The sequence below is a fragment of the Ips typographus genome, linkage group LG5 (genome assembly GCF_016097725.1).
Source record: "Ips typographus isolate SLU linkage group LG5, UJ_Ityp_2.0, whole genome shotgun sequence".
Lineage (NCBI taxonomy): Eukaryota > Metazoa > Arthropoda > Insecta > Coleoptera > Curculionidae > Ips > Ips typographus.
Genome location: NC_138426.1, coordinates 8,591,310 through 8,614,899, shown reverse-complemented (window position 1 = coordinate 8,614,899; position 23,590 = coordinate 8,591,310). Strand labels below are relative to the sequence as shown.

The following is a 23,590-nucleotide window of genomic DNA, read 5'->3' as shown; positions in this document are numbered from 1 at the left end:
TTTCCGGTTTCCAAATTAAATTATCTTTCTCCGTTTTCCGGAAAATTGGGAAAACGTCAGAGGCTGCATTTTAAACACTCTTTAACAAATCCATCTTCTCTTTAAACTCTTTAACCATCTTGAACGCGGCCACAAGAATTTACAAAGTTATCATCCATATCTCGGAAACCAATGACGATAGATTTTTTCTAATTACGTCATCGTGTTATACGTAAAAAAGTGTCTTAATAATGTCTTAGTTTCAAAACTCTCTTTGGCTTTGTTAAAGAGTGTTTAAAATGCAGCCTCTGACGTTTTCCCAATTTTCCGGAAAACGGAGAAAGATAATTTAATTTGGAAACCGGAAATAAATTTCACATAAAATTCTCTAAAACTTTCCCCATTTAACCGACCCTGTAGCTCTTACCGTTTTCGAGATCCCAATACATGCATCACCAATTTGGACCACACTTTATATCCTATTCCAACTGAGAATCTTCAAGTTCTAAATATCATCTAAGAGTATTTAAAAGAAATAAAGGAAGGAATTTATATTCACTAACAAAAAGAGTTTCTTTCGAAGAAAAGAAAAGTGTGAGGGAGAACCAATAGAATACAATTTTTGCTTAAAAGCACTGGTTCTTACTCTTTTATACCCACTCAAAAGGAAGTCTTATTCACTCATGTAAGTATATGGGTAAAAAAATTGAAAAAGTTCATCATAACTCATAGAAGTATGATACTTTTTTCAATTTTTGTTTAAGAACATCACTGTTTCACAACCAATGGAATACCAGTATTTTCGCAGAGATAATGTAATTTATTACCTTACAAAAAGTTATTATCACTCATATCTCAGAAAAACGATCCGTCTCAGGCTTGGTTAACAAAACCAATTTGGTCCACCCTGTGTGTTCTCAAATGTTTTAATGTAGTCAAAAAGCTACGTATGTATTTATTCAGTCGGAAATTCAACTAGCACCCATCAAGTCCAACAACAGTCAGGAACTAAATTAAAATTCTCCGAAACCGTTTTACCCCCATTGCAAAACAGATTTTAATTCTAAATTTTTCGAATCTAGACTGAAACTCCTCACTTTAATAGATAATTCTATTAAAAGGAAAATGAGAAAAGTTCTGGAGCGAAATTAAAAATTTAATCTCTGGAAATCGAGGGAATGAACATAATGGATAAATAAGAAATAAAGAGTGCGATTTCGCTTTAAGTATTCAAGCAATCCGGATTACGCGCACTTAATATTAATCCGTTTCAAAACTGAAATAAACATAATGATTCTCAACGACAAGTAGTAAAAGTTATACACCAAGCAAAACGGGTTTATATAATCTGGTTTACCGCAGTCAGCGACACCTGTATGGAGGTCGTTACAAGGGAGTTTCAGAGCTACAAACACTTCAAACTGAGATATACCTACTCAAAAAGATTATAGTCGGAAATTAGGTATATTAAAACAGTAAACCTGTAACGAGGGCGAATTGTTCTAGTCGAATTTCTGACGAAATATTTACCAGAGGCGAAGCCCGACGACATAACAAATTTTACCAGTTTCGAAAAGTTATATTAGTTGCAAAGTTCCCAAGCGAAAAGTATTTAGATGAAGCGATAGGAAATATTGCTTTCCATAAAAGTATGACGATTAGTTATCGATTTTTTTTTCTTCTGAAAAGTTTTGCTAGTAGTTTTCGTAGCAAAGTTTTTTAAATTTTTACTTCTTCTCTTGTATATTGTCTAAATTTAAATTCAGTTCAGCGAGAGTAAAGAGTTCAGTAGAAGTAACAGAGGCTATTTGAAAGGATCATTAGCCACATGAAACTGCCAGAAACCTCTGAAACGTCACTTAAAAGGGCCAAGAATCATTTCAAAGTTCCACAAATCATTTGGAGAGGGCCAGAAGCCTCTGAAATGTCACTTAAAAGTACTAGAAGTTGCTAACTTGAAAGTAACAACTTGAAAGTAACAGAGTGTCATTAGCCAGAAGCCACTTGAAAGTACTAGAACCCTCTCAAACGTCACTTGAAAATAACAGAGGCTATTTCAAACTGTCATTAGCCACTTGAAACTGCCAGAAGCCTCTGAAACGTTACTTGCAAATGCCAAAAGTCGCTTCAAGTGCCAAAAACCTTTAAAATGTCACTAAAAAGTGCCAAAAGCCTCTTCAAAGTGCTATAAGTCTCTAAAACCCACTTGAAGCCATTTGAAACTGTGCTAGAAGTACTTTTAAGTGACTACAGCCTTCATTTTTTTTATTGTCATAGGCCTCTAAAAATTTATTAGAAATGTCAAAAGCCTCTAACTATTTCTGGCTCCCACATATTGTTAGAGCCTCCAACATTTTTTTAAAATTGCTAGAAACCTCTAAATACTTCTAAAAACTTTCAAAAATTGGCAGTGACTTCTGCAAGAGTCCTAAACCTTCCAAGAACTTTTAAAAATTTTCAGAGGCCTCTAGAATGGTTTAGGAAGTTTGAGAGACTTCTGAATGCTGCTGAAAGCCTCCCACAAACTGCTAAAGGCTTCTATAAAAGTTCTAAACTCTATAATAATTATTTTCGAAACGTCTCTAAATATTACTGAAAACCTCCCACATAATGTCAGAGACCCCTAAAGAGTCCTAAACCTTCAAAACATTTTTTTTTAAATTGCCACTTGTATCTAGAATTTTTCTGGAAATACTCAATGCTACCTAACCTACCAAAAATTATCAAATAACTCTACAAGAGTTCTAAACCTTTCAAAGTCTCTAAAATTATCTTGAAAACGCCAGAGGCCTCCAAATCCTACTGAAAACCCCTCAGATTTTGTCAAAGAATCCTTAAATTTCCAAGATACTCGTATATTTAATATTGCCCGATTATTCTGAAAATACCAGAGACTTCTTAATACGAAACAAAAACGTCTCAAAAACTCAAACTCGTAATGTGGTTTCATTGAAGTTTATGTTGGCACGAATTATTATAACGTTTATGACGTCATACCAATGTTGTTTGATTTTCTATGTACTGGATATTCTTCTTGTATTTCAGTTTTACTTATTATACTTACATATAGAGAGAGAGTTTATTTGATTATCAACATATTGGCTTGGCATCAATTTAGCTCATCCTGTATACTCATTAATGGAAACATAATCAAGGCGTCCTGCTTTCGGAAATTGAATTTATTCAAAACCCCCTTTGGCTGAATATAACAGTGTCTTATTTTAGTGGCGGCTCGCCGACATAGAACGGGAAAATGAGAAAAACTTTTGGGGAAATTGAAAATTTAATTGGAAAAACGTCTACCATGCATAATGCATTTTCTGTCCCCGCAGATCCTGACGCGTTTCTGTAATCGCTTTTACCTGTTCTGATCTTTAGAGCCGATTGATCACTCACAAAGTTGGACCCAATAAAATAGTTTTCGAACCAACAGGAAACAGTAAGCTTAAAAATGTCCCGGCAATTTTTCTTTTAATTTCCCCTCCTTAAAAAACTTTTCTCATTTTCTTTTTACGGTCGTCTTATCTCCTTCTAGAGCACGGAACCGGGATAATAGTCTCCGGGCATAAAATTCCTTAAACGAAATCAATTCCCATTTTAATAATGTTGTTAGTTTTCGTACTTGGCTAAAGTTTGCCGGGCAGTAAATAGTACATTGCGTTATAAAGGGCGGGAAAGTTTGAAATACTTCTTACCCGGCTAAACTTTAATGGATTAGCACTTTCAACAGTGTACTATAGATTTTCTAATATTTATTAAGTGGGGAAAGTTACGCCAACACTTGAATTATTTAGCTTTTAAAATGACTTCATAAAATTGTCCTGAGGAAGTTTAAATAAATGACGAAACGTCAACAACTACTAAACCAAATCCGAATTTCCTTTTGGTCCTAGAAAGTCCTTGAAAGAATTAATACTAAACGGTTTAGGTATCACACCGATGAAGATCGGGAGTTTTGTAACAACGTTAATTTCTGCATGTTTCAAAAATCTTTTTATACTTTACAGGCGCAAAAACTGTTTCAATTAACTACTCTAGATTGGTTTTTTATTATATTTCAGTACCACCTCACCAACTAATCATTTACGACAAAGTGGGGCGTAGCGTGTCCGACGTTATTGGTCCCTTGGAGGAGTCGTCCGAACTAGTCCTGACCTGTGAAGTGAGAGGAGGTAAGTTTTGGCCTCACCTCGATCAATTTATATCAAAATTTGCGGTTTCTGTATTGCTGCGGCTTCCAAACCAGATGATTGAACAAACTTATCCGGCATAAGCGAGCGCTAATTCGAAATCTCATCGAGACCGCAGCATGTTCGTCCCCTTTTGTGTGGCGTCAATCTAAAGCCCGATTGCGCTAATAACTTCTCAGTTTCTCGAACTGGAAAGCAGAAAATTATGCTGCAACTGTTACCTGGAGCGATTCGATGCATTACGTAAACTTTTCCCCCTTAAGAAATCTTGAATGATTTTGAGCTTGTTATCTTTCGATCACTATTGGTAACAAACTTAAGTTAGTTTAGTCTTATTTCTACAGTCACAGTACAATGTATTTCACCGATTTTAGTGAAACACAGATCTAGATTTGTCAATATGGTTTTATCATTAGAAATTCTGTACCAATGTTCAATTATCTGTAAGAAATATCTTTAAACTATTAAAAATGCAATTTCAAAGTCAGAGACAAAATGGCGGTAATTACAGCAAAACGGACACTAAATTCATGTTCTCCATGCCGGAATTTGTTAAAATGGCCACCTTGACATCCCTAAATGTAATATGGCCGCGATTAGTATAGTAGACCAAGAAAAACCTTCATTTGGACAAAACTTTGGAGCATTTTTCGAAATCCAAATAGTGGGAGTCAAATTTGAATTAACCTGTCCTTAGTTTCAATTTACTCACATCTTCCATAAGAAAGTGTCAATAATACAGCAATGAGAGTCGGGAGTTTCATAACTCTATTAATTACTGTTAAAATAGAATAACAGTTTTCTATAATTTTCTCACTCTTCCACGTTATTTGGAAAGGCATTTTAGTACTAACCAAATTAAATTTGATAGATTCATAACAAGGAAAAGCCAATTTATCTTCCAAATTTATTCCCTTTCATTCTGAAATTTGAAGGGATTACAAGAAAATTAGATTGGTGACTGAGTTTTATCAGATACCGTTTTCTTAAAGATGTCAAAAATTACTTTCTTATTACATTAATTACAGAGTATTCAAAAATTAAAATTGACTGACTTTTAATTACTAATGACGACGATTGCTACAAAACTCATTATTTGTTAGATTAGGTTAGACTAAGTTAAAATAGGTAAAAAACTAATTTAAAGTAACAAAATAGTCTATCCAAAATTAAGACTAAATATTTTTAGAAGTCGTTAAATAGAAAAAAATAGCTCATAGATATACTCAAAAAAAAACTTTTTAAGAGATAAAAAGGCTTTGAAAGCAAAGCACTAAATACTTTTTTACTTAAAATTAATAAATAATTAGTCTGGACCCTCAAAACTATTAAAAGAATCTAAAATTGCTTCTTTTAGGGAGGAAAAATTGCAATAACGCACATTTTAGGTAGTTAAGACATTAATTATATGGAAGTAAAACATAGCAAAATTATACTCCTCCAAAAAGAATATTTATAGGATTTATACTTATATTTTTTTATTTATAGGAAGTCCAATTCCAACAGTTTCCTGGTTCGTAAATGATCGTTTAGTGGGCGGACAAGTGGAGCAAGTAAAACCAAACGTCCTGGTCAATAAACTGGAAGTTAAAGGATTATCTAGAGATAGATTGAACTCCACCTTCAAATGTCAGGCCAGCAATACCAAACTGATGATGCCCTTAGAAAAAACTGTAAGACTGGAATTGCTTTGTAAGTTATCTCTGATTGATATAACTAACTGTGTATCAAGCAATTTTTAATTACAGTAAGACCAATAACTACTATAATCTCCCTGAAACCTCGTCAGTTAGTGGCCAATGATGAAATTACTATCGGGTGCGAAGTAACAGGCTCAAGACCAAAAGCTCAAGTAATCTGGACTAGAGACAATCGACCTTTTAGAAGAGGAAAGGTTGGTTTCAGTAATTTTTTACTCAAAACTTGACTTACACATATCGATGTTAGTTCCACGAGGAAGAAAACTCAAATGATTCAACAGTAACCAGCACGGTAACATTTGTCCCAGTCCCAGAAGACGACGGCACCATCCTGAAATGCATCGGGGAGAACCCGAAACTACCCCACATGAACCAAGAGGATTATTTCAAATTAAACGTTGTTTGTGAGTACCATTAAATTCTAATTAAGTGCCTTAAGTATTAAAATTTCGGAACGGTAAATATTGCAGGTACAAAAACGCGTAATTTCCTAACGGGACTTGCGTTTAAAATAAAAGCTCCCCAAACGTGGAAGTAAATATTTGCCTTCGTAGATGGAACGGTTTGACTTGCTCTTTATTATAAAGGAATTCATTTTGTGCTGCCTGTTTGCTTATGTTTATCGTTGCTACCTCCTTAAATTACTTAGAGAAGTGGTTGACGTTTATTGTTTTCAAAAATCACGTGCGTATCATACACAGACAAATTATGATAAACTAGTTATAAAGTCGGAAATTTCAAGTATAAGGTATTTTAAAAACGTGGGCAGCAAATCATAATGGCAACAAGTAAGTTACAAAAAAAGTAGGATTAATAAAGCTTTGTTCGTTTTAAGAGAAATTAAATTTGCTTTTGTAAAGTTTCCTCGTAACAATCTACAGAGCCCACGCCTGGTTGTGTAATAATTAATTTAATTCAGTTCCAATGTACCAAAATGTGACATTTCACCCTCACGTTTCCTCAACAAAATATGAACTCTTAGAGTATTAATTTAATATCGAAGAAAAAGTCTCGTTTACAAGCATTAACTACTAAAAGTCAATTAATTATTACGATTTAATTAATTCAATTATTATGAATACAAAATTGGCACATCAAGTGGATAATGTCTCAAACCTCTATAAAACTGTCACTTGTAAAAGGGTTTAGTGTTCTTAATTAATTAAGCAAAATTTGTTCATAACTTAATTAAAATCACTGTTTAAGCAAATTAAATTTGAAGCCATTTTCCTCGATTTGTTTAATAAAATTATGTTCAAAACAGTGTAATAATTGTAAAAGAGAACCTCTCGAGTTTTGCTGGTTTTCAAGGATTTTCAACTATTTTAAAGGTGATTTTAGAATCTTTCGAGTTTCAGTTTGTGTTCAAAACGTCAAAAATTCCTATCCTTAATCATCAAAATTTTGATTTTTATGATAAAATTGCCATTAATATAATTGTATACAATACAATGTAATTGTAAAGGAGAACCTTTAGGGTTTTTACTAGTTTTCAAAGACTTTTCACTCTTTTAAAGGTAATTTCCCATCTCTCGAGCTCCAGTTTGCCTTAAAAACCTCACAAAAATGCATAATAGCCCTTAATCACCAAAGTGTTGATTTTTGTGGTGAAATTAATAGGTAATTGTAAATTAGAACCTGCCGGGTTTTTGCTGGTTTTTAAGAGTTCTCCACTACTTAAAGGTAATTTTTTATCTCGAGTTACAGTTTTACTTAATCTCCACTCTTGATCATCAAAATTTTGATTTTTACGATAAAGTTGCCATTAACAAAGATTTAAAGTGATAGCATAGCAAATGGGAGTAAATGTCTAATGTTTGTTGACCAATCACAAACTACAAACAGAGCTGTGATTTACGCAAACATTGAAATAACTTTAAGGTTATGTTGACTTTTGTAATTGTCAGACGTTTTCCACTATATCTGTCTTATTTATCCACTGGAATCAGTTTGCTCGTTTTGTGACAGTAGTTGACAGTTTGTTACACGACCACGTGGTTCGCATGTGCAAAAAAGTGTCACGTGACGGTTTCAATTTTCATTTTGAATTTAAATTTTTACGAAGATTAAATTACAATAGTAGTAGGTTAGTTCTGTTTTTTTTTAAATCACTGTGTTTAGGTACTTTGTTTTTGGCATCGACCCCTGCATTTAATGCACTAATATTAGACTCGTTATCAAGATTAATGAGTTTGACGCAGAAATAATAAGTATTCTTCTGATGTCAGATTTAAGTAGTTTCTGTGCTACTGAACAGTGGTCGTAAACAAAGTATTTAATGGTCAACTCTGACACTTCCCTGTAACTCGCAATCATCACCCTTAGCATAAATTGTTTTGTCAGAAAAAATGCAATTTTGTATGTAACAGGGCTGGATTAAACACTCAAACAAACCAACCAGGCAATGATCTACAACTAAAATAAAGCGGAAATTCGGAATAAAATATTTTGGGCGGTAGATAATTGCCGGCGGCGGTAGGGCCCGCCGTTAATGAACCGAAACATAGCGCAAGTTATTTATCGGGGTGTTTATTTAACGTTTGCCCAATCCAGGTTTAGATTTATTCATCCCCAGGCGACGTTGCAGTTGCCTGAAGGTAGAAAGTCGTCGTTTTTTACTTTATTGATCTTACCGAAAAAGCTTGGATAGCCTCCAGTCAAAGTGAACTACGTTCAGATTAGTTTAAAGAATAATTTTGGCAAGGGAAACAAATTAACTTTTATTAAAAGCGATCCAATATCGCGGTTCTAACCCTTTTAATCCGATTGAGGGGCGCAAACGTATTGACGCAATTAAGGCGGGAATATCCGGTGACGGTTTTTTTTTTATTACAAACGCGCCCCGATCGGATAAGAGGAAATAAATGACTAAAAATGTGTTAATTAGGTAACCAATGTTATTACCATACATTTTTGTCTAATTGAACTTTTTTGCTTAAAACTTTCTTCAAGCTGATAACAGCTCTTATTTAGACACCCTGTAACTGTTTTGACTGATTGATTTTTATTTTAAATATAAAGATTTCATGATTAACTGAAAAAAACTGAAAATCTTCGTATCGCGTTGAAAAGAGTAAAGCTAGCCGATAATGCAATATCACGGTATAAAAAGCGGACGAAAGCCATCAAAGTTGAAGTGAGCCTCCGTTGGCGTTAAACCGGAAATTTGCAATGCAAATGCACTTTGGCAAACTGGAACAGGACCGTGTGAAACGGCGTTGTTTTCGCAACGCACGACGTACGAAAGACGTTTCCATAATAACGATGGGCGACATCAAAAGCCGCAGATTAGCGCGCGCCCATTTTTGCGGTTCGGCTTTATGCTGGGCACTAAGCAGATCTTTTTTTTTAAATTCCCTGACAAGCTTTTAGTGCTCGTTCGGTTACATACGTTTCGCTCGTACGTTGTTAGCCCTTTTGTGTTGCCCGCTAATTATATTCCGCTTTATTTTTTCGCCCGTCGTTTTTAGGATGTTCATGCCTTTGTTCAATGCCGGTGTTTAAGGGCGCTCAACTGAATTTAAAACTGCGTAAGCGCTGGTTGCATTATTTCACTTGCCACGAACTTTACAAAAATTGTTATTTGAGGAAAAAGTACAGGTTTATTCCCAAAAATTTGTATATTTTAATCTTTTATTTTTCACGTGTAATGGGACCTTTTACTATAAAAGAAATTTCGAGTTTGCCATTACGACTCAAGAAAACAATTGATTAGGAATTTATGGTCTTCAAATATTTTGGGAATTCAATTCAAATATCTTTTAAAATAGCCAAAATCCTCTACAAGTGTCTACAACCTTTCAAGAATATTTTAGAATTTGCCAGACGCCTGTAAGTATCTTTAATTTTCTAGAAATTCGTAAAATTGCCGAACAGTTCTATAATCATTGTACAACTACCAGGGACCTCTAAATACTACTGAAAACATCTCAAATATCTCTTAAAATTGCCATAATCCTCTACAAGTGTCTTAAACCTTCCAAGAATTTTCTGGAATTGCCAAACACCTCTAGAGTCATTTTGGTAATGTCAGAGAGGCTTCGCAATACTATTGAAAACATCTCAAAACGTCAAGAAATTTTCTTAAATTAGTACATTAGTATACAGGGTGGTCCAGTTTTAAGTGTCAATAATTCACCATTTGATAGTCAATCAAAAAATAAGTTGACTTGCATTATGTCATTTTTCTGAAAAACGTTTCCTAAGGAAGATACAGTCCTCCAAATTTCAATTTAAAAAATCGTTTTATAGTTTAAAACTGAACATCCAAACCTGGTGAAAGTCCAAATTTGTACTGAATAGTCTAAAAACTTTTTTACTACTAGGAATGGTCTTATGATTCGCTTTCTCAGACTGCCATCCTGGTTGAGTGTCTGAAACTGGCATTCAAGAACTAAAAAAAGTCCGGAAATCAAGACAAAGATTGTATTGTGCATGAAACTCATTTTTTAATACTAAAAATAATATAAAAGTTGACTTTTAATGCTAGAACTGACTTTACTAGGACTAAAGAGAGTCCAAAAGTATATTTTCAAGACTTTAATTGGTGTACAACTCAATTTTCTTCAACTTTCAACAAGTCAAGAAGTAAATTAAATTTTCGGACTATTTTATTTCTAAAAATTAGTTCTCAAGACTATTATTGTAGCATTTGGTACCAAAATTTTTTACTTTTATTACTGAAGAAATTTGACTTTTGGAAATAGTCTTAAACTCGATTTTTCAGTCTTAAAAAGCACTAAAAACAGTCTGAATTTCTTAGAGATGCTACAATTTATTGCACCTATGAGTGTAGAATGTGTCAATTTAATAGTGAAGAAGCTTGAAATAACATTTTCAAGACTATGGTCAGTGGACAAACTGGTTTTTAGGCCTGATAAGTCAAAAACTTTGTAAAGATAGTCTTGAAACTCGATTTGAGGCACTGAAAACAGCCTTAAAACACTAAAAACAGTCTAGTTTATTAAGAAATACCCGAATTTTTAGCACTGAGGTGTCTAGAAGTCGATTTAATAGTGACAAAGCTTGAAATGCTATTTTAAGTCTATGAAAAATATAAAAATTATTTTTTAAGTTTGCTATGTCAATGACTTGGTGAAGATAGTCTTGAAACTCGATTTTCCAAGCTGAAAGCAGTTTTGAAGCACTAAAAATAGTCCAGAATTCGAAGAAAATGAAAAGCAAAGTAAAAAGCACGAAAAGTTCGTTTTCAAGGCAATTTTCATGAATCTAATGTTAATGTCCTGCATCTAAGACTATTTTCAAGACTAAAATATTGAAATTTGTCTTAAAATTATGAAAACTTACTCCAAATGCAAATTTTAAGCTTCTGATGTCACTTTTCATTAGTTCAGTCACATTTTGGGGTTCAAGTCAATTTTTAAAGTTTAAATGTATGAATTTGTTGTAACAAGTTCTTGAAAAAGTCGTTTTTATGTCTACAAGTCAATTTTCAGTATTAAAGTCTCTCGATTTGCATGAAAACTGGTTACAAATACAATTTTTAAGCTTCTGAAATTTTTATTATTTCTAATTCAATTTTCAAAACTAAAGTCTTTTAGTTTGTCTGGAAACTATGAAAACTGGCTACAATAATATTTTTTAAACTTCTTAAGTGAATTTTCCGTTTCCAAGACAATTTTTAAGTTGGGTTGGGTTAGTTTTGGTTCTTTGACCGTAATAACGTGTAATAAAGTGCTTGTTCCAAATTTGATCAATATTGCTCCAACGGTCTGACAGTTATGAGAAAAAAAATAATTTTTTAAACAGAAATTTGAAGGACTGTATTTTCCTTAGGAAGCACTTTTCAGGAAAATGATGAATGTCAACTTATTTTTTAATTGGCTATGGATTGGTGAATTATTTACATTTAAAACTGGACCACCCTGTATAGTTATATTAGCTAATGCCTAAAGTGTTCAAAAGCATGCTGAAATGATTGAACTGGCAAATTGTTCAGAAATTTCAAAAGAAGAGAGGAAGAATATGTTACAATGGTTTTTAAAATACGTAGATTAACGTTTTCTATAATTTTAAGAGAATTTTTCTTCAGTAACTGCATAACTGTTGGAATATTTCTAATGAATGCAGTTAAAAATAATTTGCTACGGAAATTCTGAATAAAACTGCAAAACTATCATTCTTTGACAATAATTCTAGAAATTTTTCTTGTAAATGTAATTGTTAAACTTATACACAAGGGCGCCCTGGATGATATAAACTCGTTTTTGAAGTTATTTTGAGGTTAAAGACTCCAATTTTATCATTATATTGCTAACCTTATCATCATGAATAAACTACTAATTATAATTCTTCTACAGGCTAAATAATTCACCTGCAAAACAACAATTTGTAGTTAGTTTAGCATCATTTGCGTCGACCACTTTCCGAAAATTTAGTATCAACAAATTAAAAAAAAAATATGGAAACTCTGCTACTCAAAAAGTCCTTAAAATGTGGTAACACTACTACTTGAACCCACCAGACAGAAAAAGTTGTAAAACTTTACAATCCAAGGAACGTGACGTTACACTCAATCAAAAATGAAATAAATTAATTTAGAATTAGCTTAGGCTAATTTGAGTTTTGAATGTGATAAATAGTATGGAAAATATTACAGTGAAACCAAAACTTACAAAATTATTTGGTGCAAAATTATCTTGGAGGTGTCATAGAGCTATAAAATATCATAATTGTGTATCATTTTGATGAGTTACAAATCGAGTATTTACAGCTCTATGGATCTGAGTTTAACAGGAACAACGCTATTCAGTCACGTGACAGCTGTCACAATTGTCAAAATTGACTTGGCACGACCATAAAACTAGAAAATACCAAGATAACAGATAAATTACAGAACGTTGTTTTTAGAGCTTCATCGAGGCAAATTTTACAGATGTGATATTTGATTACAAATTAGGAGGTTAATTATGTCCCATGACTGTTCACAGAACTGTCCACATTATCTTAGAGGTATCATAAAGCTATAAAATAACATAATTGTGTATCATTTTGATGAGTTAGAGTTCGAATTGTATTTACAGTTCCATAGATCAAAGTTTGACAGATACAACGTTTGGTGACAGTTTACGACATTGTATTCAGTCACGTGACAACTGTCAAAATTGACTCGGCACTGCCATAAAGCTTTACGGGGTCGGTCATTAATCTGTTAATCTGATCGCACTGTAGGTGAAAAAAAACTGTTGGTGATTAGATTTAGCAATTTCCAATCAGGCGTTGATCATAAATTAGACAAATCGATACGTTATTCAAAGCTCAGCTACAAAAGAGTAAAATTCATTAATAAAAATCGGCTGAAATGGCCTGGGCTATAACGAGCGACGCAGCACCAAAGATGGGAAAACAAATTATCTCCCTCGGGGGCGCCGTTTTCAAAAGATTTCCATTCCCGGCGTAATGTGTACGGCAATCTTACAATTTTTAGGTAAACTGTTTTTTTCCCCCGGTCCGACGTTGTCTTCGACGAAAGGGGAAAACACAAATTACGCGTCCCTTCATCTCCTCCCCCGCGGGAGGCACCAAAATTGGGAATTTAAAAAGACTTAAACCGTTTTTAACTCTTTATGTCTCGCGCGCTCATAAATCACTTTTCTCAGTGCTTTTTTTCCCGTTTATTTATCGTTTGTGTGTGTTCCAGATCCGCCGCAAGTGGTTCTTAGTCTGGGCAGCACCCTGAACGCGGAAGGTATCAAGGAAGGAGACGACGTTTATTTCGAATGCAACATTAAGGCGAACCCGAAACAACACAAAATTACCTGGTATCGTAACGTAAGTATCTCAGTAGCGCCCAACTGTGACCGCTGTTTTGTGTTATTTTGCGCTAACGAGCCTCGTTTGTCATCCAGACGCTCATTTTTAAGGGTTTGGGGGTACCCGGGATTGCAGTTTTATGGATGTTTAGGGTCGCGGCCGAGTTGTTTGATATCGTTTCGTAATGTTTGCGTCGTTCCTGAGATAAATCGACTTGGACGCGACTCGGGAAAGTTGGAATTGCTCGAGTTTTAGAGAGGAGAAAGTTTGTTTAATTTTACCGGTTTGTGTTATAACTTTTAATATCAGATTTACTTTATTCTATAATGGACGAAAGTGTTCCACTTCCAAAGTTTTTGTAAGAAGTTACTAACATTATGAAGTAAGCATTTCAACTCACTTATTCATTGAAGAAAAGTGAAGGAGCTTGCAAAAGTGGGTTTGGATTTAATTAATTAATTTGTACAAGAATATCTAAGGTATTTTAATATTTAGAAAGATCCTTATGATAAAAATAACATAAAAAAGTTAAAATTTTGCCTAAAGCCTAGCTTTTCAAGACAATAGTTAATTTTTCAGGTAAATACACTGAAAAGTTAGTCATACAGTCTAGTTCTTACGTTATTTCTACTCAGTATACCAATGATGGTGGTATTTTTTAGTTTATTTCTACTTCACAGACTTTTAAATAAATTTTGTAACACATTAGGAAAAACTAGCCTAACCTAACCTAAGGTCGAGTTTTTCCACACTTTTTGAGAGTTGCCACTGGTCCGAGTAGGGTTTTTTAAATTTGCGTTTGCCAGCTCAATTATACCAACACATTCTTCTGCTCTTATTTTTTGACATTTATACAGAGCGATTCCAAAGTTGGTGCTTTCCTTTCACCTGCGAATAGGGCTTCAAAAAATAAGGTTTTTTTTTCTTTGACGCTTTTTCGAAATATGAACAATAACGAAGATACAGGGTGTCAAAGTTTTACTGAAAAAAAAAACAAAATAAAAAATAATTTAATTTTATCTAACTACAGGTTATTCCTTATCAACAGACATAAACAAAAACAAAACATTTCAGCCGCCTTTGAACTAAGTTTTAATAATTTGACACTTTAAATTAAAACAGCATTTAATTTTAGGCACGCATTAATATGGTTTTTATTTTTTTTACTGGGAAACGGTGCGTCGTAGCAAAAAATAATACAAGGGGTTTTATTTTTAGAATTAAACAAGGGATTCAATAATACATTTTATGTTGAAAAAAAACCGGTAGGGTAACATTTTTTTTCGAAAATGTTTTAAAAAAATTTTACGCGGGCCACTGGTAAACGCAAGAAAATTGTAGTTTCTTGGAAAATTTGCTTTCCACGTAGCTACTGACACCTACAAAATTTTGTTTAATTACTTCAAGTGGTTTGGTCAAAATCATTAAATTTTTATTTTTTCAGTAAAACTTTGACACTCTGTATCTTCGTTATTGTTCATATTTCGAAAAAGCGTCAAAGGAAAAAAAACCTTATTTTTTGAAGCCCTATTCGCAGGTGAAAGGAAAGCACCAACTTTGGAATCACCCTGTATAAGCTACTTCTTTTTTAAGATATCTAGTTCTAGAAATCAACTAGTAGTCAGTCTTCTTTCACTTGTGGGCAATTAGCCAGCTCAATTATTGTTTCACTACATTCTTCGGCTCTTCTTCATTAAAACTAACTGACAATCACATTTAAGGCCAAGTTTCTTTGGCACTTGCTTTCTACACTTAACCAATATGTTGAAAAATCAGGCTTTAGATTGGTTTTCTGCATAAACCTTACAAAAAAAAGTTGGGGATTTCAAAGTGTCTTGGTTATTTGCTTTGTAGTTGAAATTTTGGCAAAATATTGAAAAAATAAACTTAATTAGCCTAGTTAGGTTATCAATATAATAGCGCGGTTTAAAAAGTACGTAAAAAGAGTGGTAAATAAGAATTAATTTAAGTCAATGTCAAAAAAAGAACAGAAGAATTTGTTGATATGAGTGAGCTAGTTAATTGTCTACAAATTTTGAAAGAAGACTGATTGGTTCATTTTAAAAGCCAGACATATCTTAGAGAAGAGTTAATTTGCATCAACGTCAAAAAAGAAGAGCAGAAGAATCTGTTGTTATGAGTGGCCTGGTTGCTTGCACAGAAATTAAAAAAAACACATTAATTTCTAAAATCAATCATATTTTAAGGATTTAAGAAGAGTTAACATTCAACGTGAGAAAGGAAAAGCTGAAAAATGTGTTGAAATAACAAAATTGGCTTAATTGCCCAGAATTAATGATAGAAGAATGACTGGTTGATTTCTAAAGCCAGACATGTTTTAAAGAAGAATTCAATTTTGTTCTGAATACATGGTTTCAACTCTATTTGATGTCATTATTTTTACTGAAATTTTAAGACACATAATAGGGAAAGGTTTCTCTAACTTGTCTTAAAAAACGGTTCTATGACCTCTCTCTACGTCAACACGTTACTCCATAAACCATGAAGGTTATATATCTTGGGCGCTTTTATTGCAAACGCCGAAGATTACAAAAATGTAATCGGACTTTTATGGATCGTAAAAGCAGTTCGCTTATTGCCCTTCAGAACGCATCCATAAAAAAAACTCTCCCCCCACCTGACGTTTAAATACTCGCCGAAAAGCATTATAATCGCCCTTTGGGGACGAGTATTTCAATCCTGAAATTAGGTCCAAATTGGCTAAGGAAACCTTTTTTTTATTAAGCGATTACTGGTCGTAAAACGGGAGGTGAATTAAACGATGATTCGCTCAATTTTTCCTTTATTTTATTTGGTGGGAATGTAAAATCGTATTCCGATTACTCATCAAAGTGTCCCGTTGTCGCGTTAGTTCTGGGTAGACGAACGGGACAACTTTATAATCGGGAAAGGCAGATTCGTTCCGACATTTCCCTAATAAACCTACCCCGGATCGAGTCCCTCGGGTCTAGTTTATCACGTTTCGGACCTTCCAACTTTATTTCTCAATTTGTAAACCCCCGTAATCACTATACGAGACCGATTTTTTGCAGTACGTTAATTATGACACGTGTCAGTTCGGGGGCGAGCTTAAAATATTAAAAACGACGAGGTTGTCAAAAAGTCGGACTACGCACGCAAACCGGCCATTTTTCAGGTTTCCATTCAGATAGAGAATCTTTTATTAGGTTTTTAAAGTGGCTTTGATACAGCTATTTATCCGGACGAATCGGTTGCATTTTTCATGGAAAATGGAAATTTCGAGTCGTTATTCTTTCATAAAGTCTTTAAATCGAATTGTTATTTCATCATTTCGGCTATTACGTTTTCGAGCAGTTTGTTATGGTTGATTTTGATTTATTAAGTGCCTATTTTAGCTTTTTCCAGTTAGTTAATCCAAGAAGTTACTAGTTATATAAAATCAACTGACTCAAATTTGACCAATAAATTACCAGTCAATTACTGGTAAATTATACATTTTTTTCAAGTTATCGGATAGGAAATTTAACTAGGATTCCAAAAATGTACTTAAAACAGTAGTTTTCTTACTAAACTCAGTCTCTGACTGTCCTTTCGACCGTGTTCAAATTTCAGACCACAGTTTCAGCTGATTTTTCCTAAATAACTGGAAAAGGTAAAAGTTAAAAATTTCATGAAATCAAAAATGTTCCTAATCAACTCCTTAACCCAACACTGTAAGTTTGCAAGATTGCTTTTGCCTCCAGTATGCAAGAAAAGTATGGTGGTTCACTATTTTTGTCACCCTGTACGCAGTATTTAAGATATAATTGTTTGCCTTACGCCTCTGGAAACAGGAGCTCAAGCAGGTTAATTTGAGTGGTATAAGCTCCCTGAACTCCCAAAAATAACAAAGTGTTGCATCAAACCAGTTTTTGCTAAACAACTCAGAAACGGTGAAAATTACAACAAATTTGAAAGAGAACAAAAATGTTCGTAAAGAACTTCTAAACTCATCCCTGGAAGTTTTACTGTCCGTCAGTGCCTCTATTATACAGGGGGTACATAAAAAGTGTAGTGATTCAGAGATGACAGAAAAAACAAGAAAATTAGGTCCATAAATTTGCTGGTAAAATTGGAGTTTACTGGTAAACTTGATAAGTTTTCCTGTCACACTAAATTTGACTTTACAAAAGTAAAGTTTCTTTCACCGTTTCTTCTTTTTTTTTCTTTACTATCCGTCTGATTTTGTAGTGATTGAAAAAATTACTTCCGCATATTTAACTGTAAAATTTACTTTTCTTTAAGTTTGGTAACAATTTTGATAGAAATTATTACGGATATTCACAGATGTGTAAAACGGCTCTTAAACATTTGAAAAGTTTATTAGGCAAATGCCGGAAGATCGAATCAGTTTTAGCCGATAGCACCGAGGACGATGTCACGTTTCAGCTCAACAAGTTACTGCCGGAGTGGCCATTATTGCCGACTACAGAGCATCAATTTAAAAGCAATTTGCCTCGATTGCCGCCCGCGCCTTTTCATTCCGGAAGTCTACCCGATTTAATGAAATCGACTCCGATTGATGCAATTATCTTCCGTGCCCGCAAAAAAAAGCTCATTGCCGAGATAGTTTTAGTGTCGCCGTCATCTTCCTAACTGGGCGATAACTCACCGCCATTTCGCGTATAAATCCCTCGAAAGTGGGCTGTTAAAATAGGGGAAAACCCAACGGGAAATCCGCCTAATGGGGATTTATACGCTTTATAGTCTATTTAAGAGTATATTATAATAGGGGAGACAATAGAGGGTATAAAAACGGTCCGCTGCTGCGAAAAACCCTGTTATCGGGCAGTTTTTCATGTCAATGTGGGGAATATCCCAACAGGAAAATAAACTCGCCTATTAGAAGTTGCTTGTGCAGACTAAATAGTAGTCGGCTACGCTCGTTCGTTCTCCCACGGGACCCATTATACGTTCTACTGCAACTTTTTCAGGACGCTCGAAAGCGGTTAAGTTCTGTTTAAAATACGACCTTCCAAAATACGGCCCTCACCGCTTTATAACTTATATTTTTCACGAAAATTTCGGTGACCCCCCCCTGATTATCCAAGTATTTAAAGAAGAACAGCACAAGAATGTTTTCATATGAGTGAGCTGGCTAATTGCCAGGACATTTTTCTGGACAACTGTCTAAAAAGTGCGGAAGAATGGGTTGTTATAACTGAACTGGTTATCTGCCCAGAAATTTTTAAAGAAGACTAATAGACACTTTAAGTTAACGTTTAAGCAAACTAAACATAATTTAACGTTAACGTGTAGGACAGATTTTAGAAACTGTAAAAGTAAAATTCAGTGTGACAGGAAAATTTACCAATTTTGTCAGTAAATTTATGGATCTATTGATGGCTGTCATTAATTTGAAAAGTCATAAATTTGAATCTCTACACTTTTTATGCACCCCCACTAGCGGCACTGACGGACTGTGAAACTTTCAGGGATGAGTTTCTTTACGAACATTTTTGCTTTCTTTCAAATTTTTCGTAATTTTCGCCGTTTCTGAGTTATTTAGCAAAAACTGGTTTGATGCAACCAATTTTCAAATCAGTTGAAATTGCGGTTTGTAATTTGAGCACCCTGTAACCCGGTTATTTTTGGGAGTTCAAACAAGTTGCACCACTTTAAAATACTCGTTTTGAGCAATGGTGTAAAGCAAAAATCTGCAAGGGTTAAAACAATAATAGGTAGACGTACAAATATTCTACTAAACCTCCCTCTTTTTCACCCTCTCGTCTGAGAGGGTGTAATCATTTATTCACGAGCCGAGTAGTTTTGATCAGCTCCGGATTTTTTGATTGATAGGGAGGTGGAAAGGGAAAACGATGGTGGATTAGGTTGTGACGTTGACATATTTCCCAATGCTTTCTCAATCATAAAGAGGTCATATAAAACATTTATTTGAAATATGATTTTAGAACTCTGAAAGTTAGTAAACTACGAATATTTGAAAAGAATGTAAAATTTCGGTTCCATTGAGTTACATATTATTATTTTCATCCTAACAACTTGCGCTAGAAAAGGTTTTGTCTCATTTAGGACAAACAGCAATTATGCAGAACGTTCATAAAACTAAAATTCCTTGAGATATTCTACTTTCACCTCCGGATAAATTTATTCTTATGATAATTTCTATTCTATTGATCAATATAGTCTGATTTCACGGTTTCTTTAGAAATTATCTTTGAAATAAAATAATTCTGAAGTGAAAGTATTATATGTTTTCTAAACTAATCGGTATAAAGACAAATTATACACCTCACGACAGTAATAATTTCTACCAAAAAGGAAACCGTCGTTTGATAAATTAGACTTTCCCCTTCTCTCGGATGTCCAATTAAACGTTAATCGAAATCCGATACGTACAAATTGGATACCTTGATAATAATCTCATTATTTTTCTTATCAGGGGATGCTGGTGAGTCAAAACGTTTCGGCAGGAATCATCATCAGTACGCACAGCTTGGTGTTGCAAAGCGTCACCAGAGGCCATTCCGGGAATTACACTTGTGTGGCAGCAAACTCCCAAGGGGAGACCGTTAGTCCTGAGGTGGAACTGAAAGTTCGTTGTGAGTATTTTTTTTCTATTTGTGACAGTTAGTTTAGGAAGCACAGTCGACTGCTTGGCGTGCAGAAAAGTATTGCTTTCCACACTTGTTAGGAAAATAACTATTTAATAGATGCACAACTGATTAAATAGTAGCCACAAAATTCAGTCATACGAGACTAAACTTTTATTTGTTTTCCCCTTCATTGTTGGTTGTTTGTAGACTTTATTACAGTTACCGCGTGTTTCGGGGCTTAAAACTCCCCAGGGGAGTTTTTGGTAATGATTTATTTAACCTAGAATTTTCCCCTAGTTTTGCTTCACTATAAATTATTATTGTCCCGGGTCTTATGCGGTCACCGGTCTTTTACCTTCGAGGATATTAGCGGTTACGTCAAAAAACCGTGAAATTGACCCACCTAGATTGGGGTGGAAAAATGGATAAAAATAACCCCGAGACTATTAGCCCGGATAGATACGTAAACTTCGCTTTGGCAACTTCCCATAACGAAAATGTAAACTTAAGTGTCATAGCTCGGAACATTAGGCTCTGGGGTCCATTTTTGCGCGTTATGCACCGAAATATCCGTAAAATTCGATTCGGGTCGCGCCGGCTTTATTGCTACCCCTAAATTCCTTCCAGGTTTTTCATTACGGTATTTTTATATTACATTCCGTATACAGGTGTAAGAGCTCAAGTGAATGTTATTTCGAGTTACAAATCGTACGTCATATTTTCAGGCAAAAATGTTTGATTGATGTTTTTCTCAGTATTTCATGTCCATAGAAAAAAACTCAAACGTATCTAAAGCCTATCCCAAAGCTAGCGGCAGTGATGTAATAATTGTCGTTCTTTGTCGATTAGTTGTGAACTGAGCGGAACGGAATTTTGAGGGTCATTAACGTATGTTCTTAGGTCTTCAGAATTTAACTTTTGTAACCTCCTAAAGCACAGTAAAGCCATTTACCATCATCACTTGTTTCGATTTAACAGATATTCTTGAAATGTTTTCAATGAGACGTTAAACTCAAAAACACTCTTTAGCATTTTTTCCATCTTGTCTTCTATTCAGGGTGATTCATAAATACTCTTCCAGCTAAATTTTCAGGATTTCTGTGGGAAAGCGACACTTTTCTTGCTACTTATATAAAAAGCGATTTTTTAAATAAAACATTTTTGGTTTTCTAGATTCACCAGTGTGTAAGGAAACCGACATTACCATAATCGGTGCATCTCTGGACGAAGCGGTTAAAGTTCATTGCGACGTCAGTGCAGATCCCTCGGACGTTACCTTCCAATGGCAAATGAACAACAGTGGTGAAAGCTTCGATGTCCAACCCCAAAGGTTCAACGCCAGCGCAACAGGCGACCAACTCACCTACCGGCCAACCTCCCAAAAGGAGTACGGTACCCTCACTTGTTGGGCGACCAATTCTATTGGGCGCCAAGCGGAACCGTGCGTATTCCAAGTGGTACCAGCGTCCAAACCTTCTCCACCCACCAACTGTACCTTGAAGAGTGTTAACAATCTTACCATTGAAATGGTTGATGTGGAGTGTCGGGCTGGTTATGATGGGGGATTACCGCAAAAGTTTGTCTTAGAGGCTTTTGATGCTCATTCTTCACGTTTGAGGATTAATCTAACAGGTTAGTTAATGTTAATATTAACCTGATTGACCAGAAACTATTAGGTTACTACTATGCTGAGATTTCTTCACATGTGGACTCACCATCAATGTTTTTTTTAGTCTCAGATACCGAAAACCCCACTTTTCACCTGGATCTAAGCGACTTACTCCCTTCACCCCCCTCGTTGCGGATCGTAGTTTACGCAGTCAACGGCAAAGGAAAATCTGAACGTCTAGTCCTCGATGACATTACTTTAAACGACGCAGAAAAACACACTGGTAAGATCCAAAATATTCCAGTTTGAAGTGTTTTTGCCACCTTAACTTTACAGATGGCAGCACCAACATGAGTCTGGTTCCTTTAGCGGGACTGTTAACCGGATCCCTCTTAACCTTAGGAATCGCAGTGCTGGTGATCGTAGTGATCGCGGTGCGCCGAAAACGGCATTGCGACGGCGCTAATCACTGTCCCCATCACATAGCGCTGGACGCTTCAAAACCGGCTTCCAAATCCCGCCAGGGGTCAATGCTTGAGATCAACACCGGCGACAATCGGTACGTGGTGGCTTACACACTGAAGCCGGCTGCGGATTGTTCGCCGCAGTTTGAAGCCGGCGATAATTCCCGTAGGCAGCCGGATATTTTGAATGCGCCACGAGGTGAGTGTGCCTGTAAATGTCACGGCAACGTCGGTAGATGTCGTTCTCATCCAAGGCATTTCACCACATTTCAACATTTCGATGATGTGTGATATAGTTAAGTGTTGCATGTAAATAGTCGGTGTTAGGTGCGTTTAACTCAGTGTTATTATTGTTCGGAACGTTGCAATATTCATTGGAAAACAACAACTAACACTAATGTGGGATTTTTAAAAACAAAATATGGTTGAAACAGCATTTTAGCAATATCCACGCTGTGTTAAACGACAGTCGATTCCGTCCTAAATATAATTAAAGAAATAGATGTTTATTAGAGATTAGTTTATTTAATGTGATGCGGAGAGAAAGAGATTGTGTGATTGATTAGCGTTGTCCATTCTAGTCTAGTCTAACATTTTAGTTATCTATACAGATGCATTTTCAAGTCGTTATATTCAAATTATAATTTTTTCTGGGTACCACCTCTACGGGTAATAAATACAGGGTGTCCCATAAATATTCTGACCACAAAAAGACCAATCAAAAAAACAAATAACCTTCAAAGTTTAAAACTCAGTGATTGGTCAAGAAAAGCAGTTTTCAGCTGGCTGCTTTTTCTTGACCAATCATATCCCTTTCTTCCAATCGTTTCCCTTCTCCATATCCATAAGTCTACATGTGCAGCATTTGCGTTATTCTTAGAAAAGTAGGTAGGTTGTGTTGTTGATTGGTCAAGAAAAAACAACAATGCAGCGATTTGCAACTTCTGCACATGTGAACTAAATACTTGAGGATGCATCCATTCTCATCTCCTATGCATTATTACCATCATTTTTTACTTAGTTGAGTTAGATCAAGACTGTGTAACATGCACGTTTAATTGACATTTCTTTTAAATTTCGTCAGGGGGACTAAGTTATTCTACCAACGTCACATCAAAACTTAGTCTGTGCACAATCAATGTGGTTTCATAATAAATTAGTCTCCTAGACTAGTCTTGCAACTGTTATCGTTTTGTTGGCTATTGTATAACATTTTAGTTTTTACCGTACATGTAAAATAAATCGTTATTTTCTTAGATAGTTTGTGTATATTTCCACTTTCCACACACACACACAC

At 34.9% G+C, this 23,590-nt stretch overlaps 2 protein-coding genes across 8 annotated transcripts in view; one reads left to right on the top strand and one right to left on the bottom strand.

Annotated features, from left to right (window-relative positions):
* The window catches only part of Sdhaf3 (Succinate dehydrogenase assembly factor 3), a 173,504-nt gene that overhangs the window by 61,967 nt on the left and 87,947 nt on the right, over window positions 1-23,590 (bottom strand). The gene's annotated exons all lie outside the window — the stretch shown is intronic.
* The window catches only part of LOC145729096 (protein turtle homolog A-like), a 132,664-nt gene that overhangs the window by 108,206 nt on the left and 868 nt on the right, over window positions 1-23,590 (top strand). For all 3 annotated transcript variants that reach the window (XM_081979712.1, XM_081979714.1, XM_081979713.1), the window contains exons 4-12: window positions 4,041-4,151; window positions 5,658-5,861; window positions 5,918-6,063; window positions 6,117-6,273; window positions 13,530-13,660; window positions 20,067-20,226; window positions 21,394-21,852; window positions 21,954-22,112; window positions 22,166-22,492. In XM_081979712.1, the coding sequence (XP_081835838.1) occupies window positions 4,041-4,151; window positions 5,658-5,861; window positions 5,918-6,063; window positions 6,117-6,273; window positions 13,530-13,660; window positions 20,067-20,226; window positions 21,394-21,852; window positions 21,954-22,112; window positions 22,166-22,492 (1,854 nt within the window). The remainder of the gene's footprint in view (window positions 1-4,040; window positions 4,152-5,657; window positions 5,862-5,917; window positions 6,064-6,116; window positions 6,274-13,529; window positions 13,661-20,066; window positions 20,227-21,393; window positions 21,853-21,953; window positions 22,113-22,165; window positions 22,493-23,590) is intronic.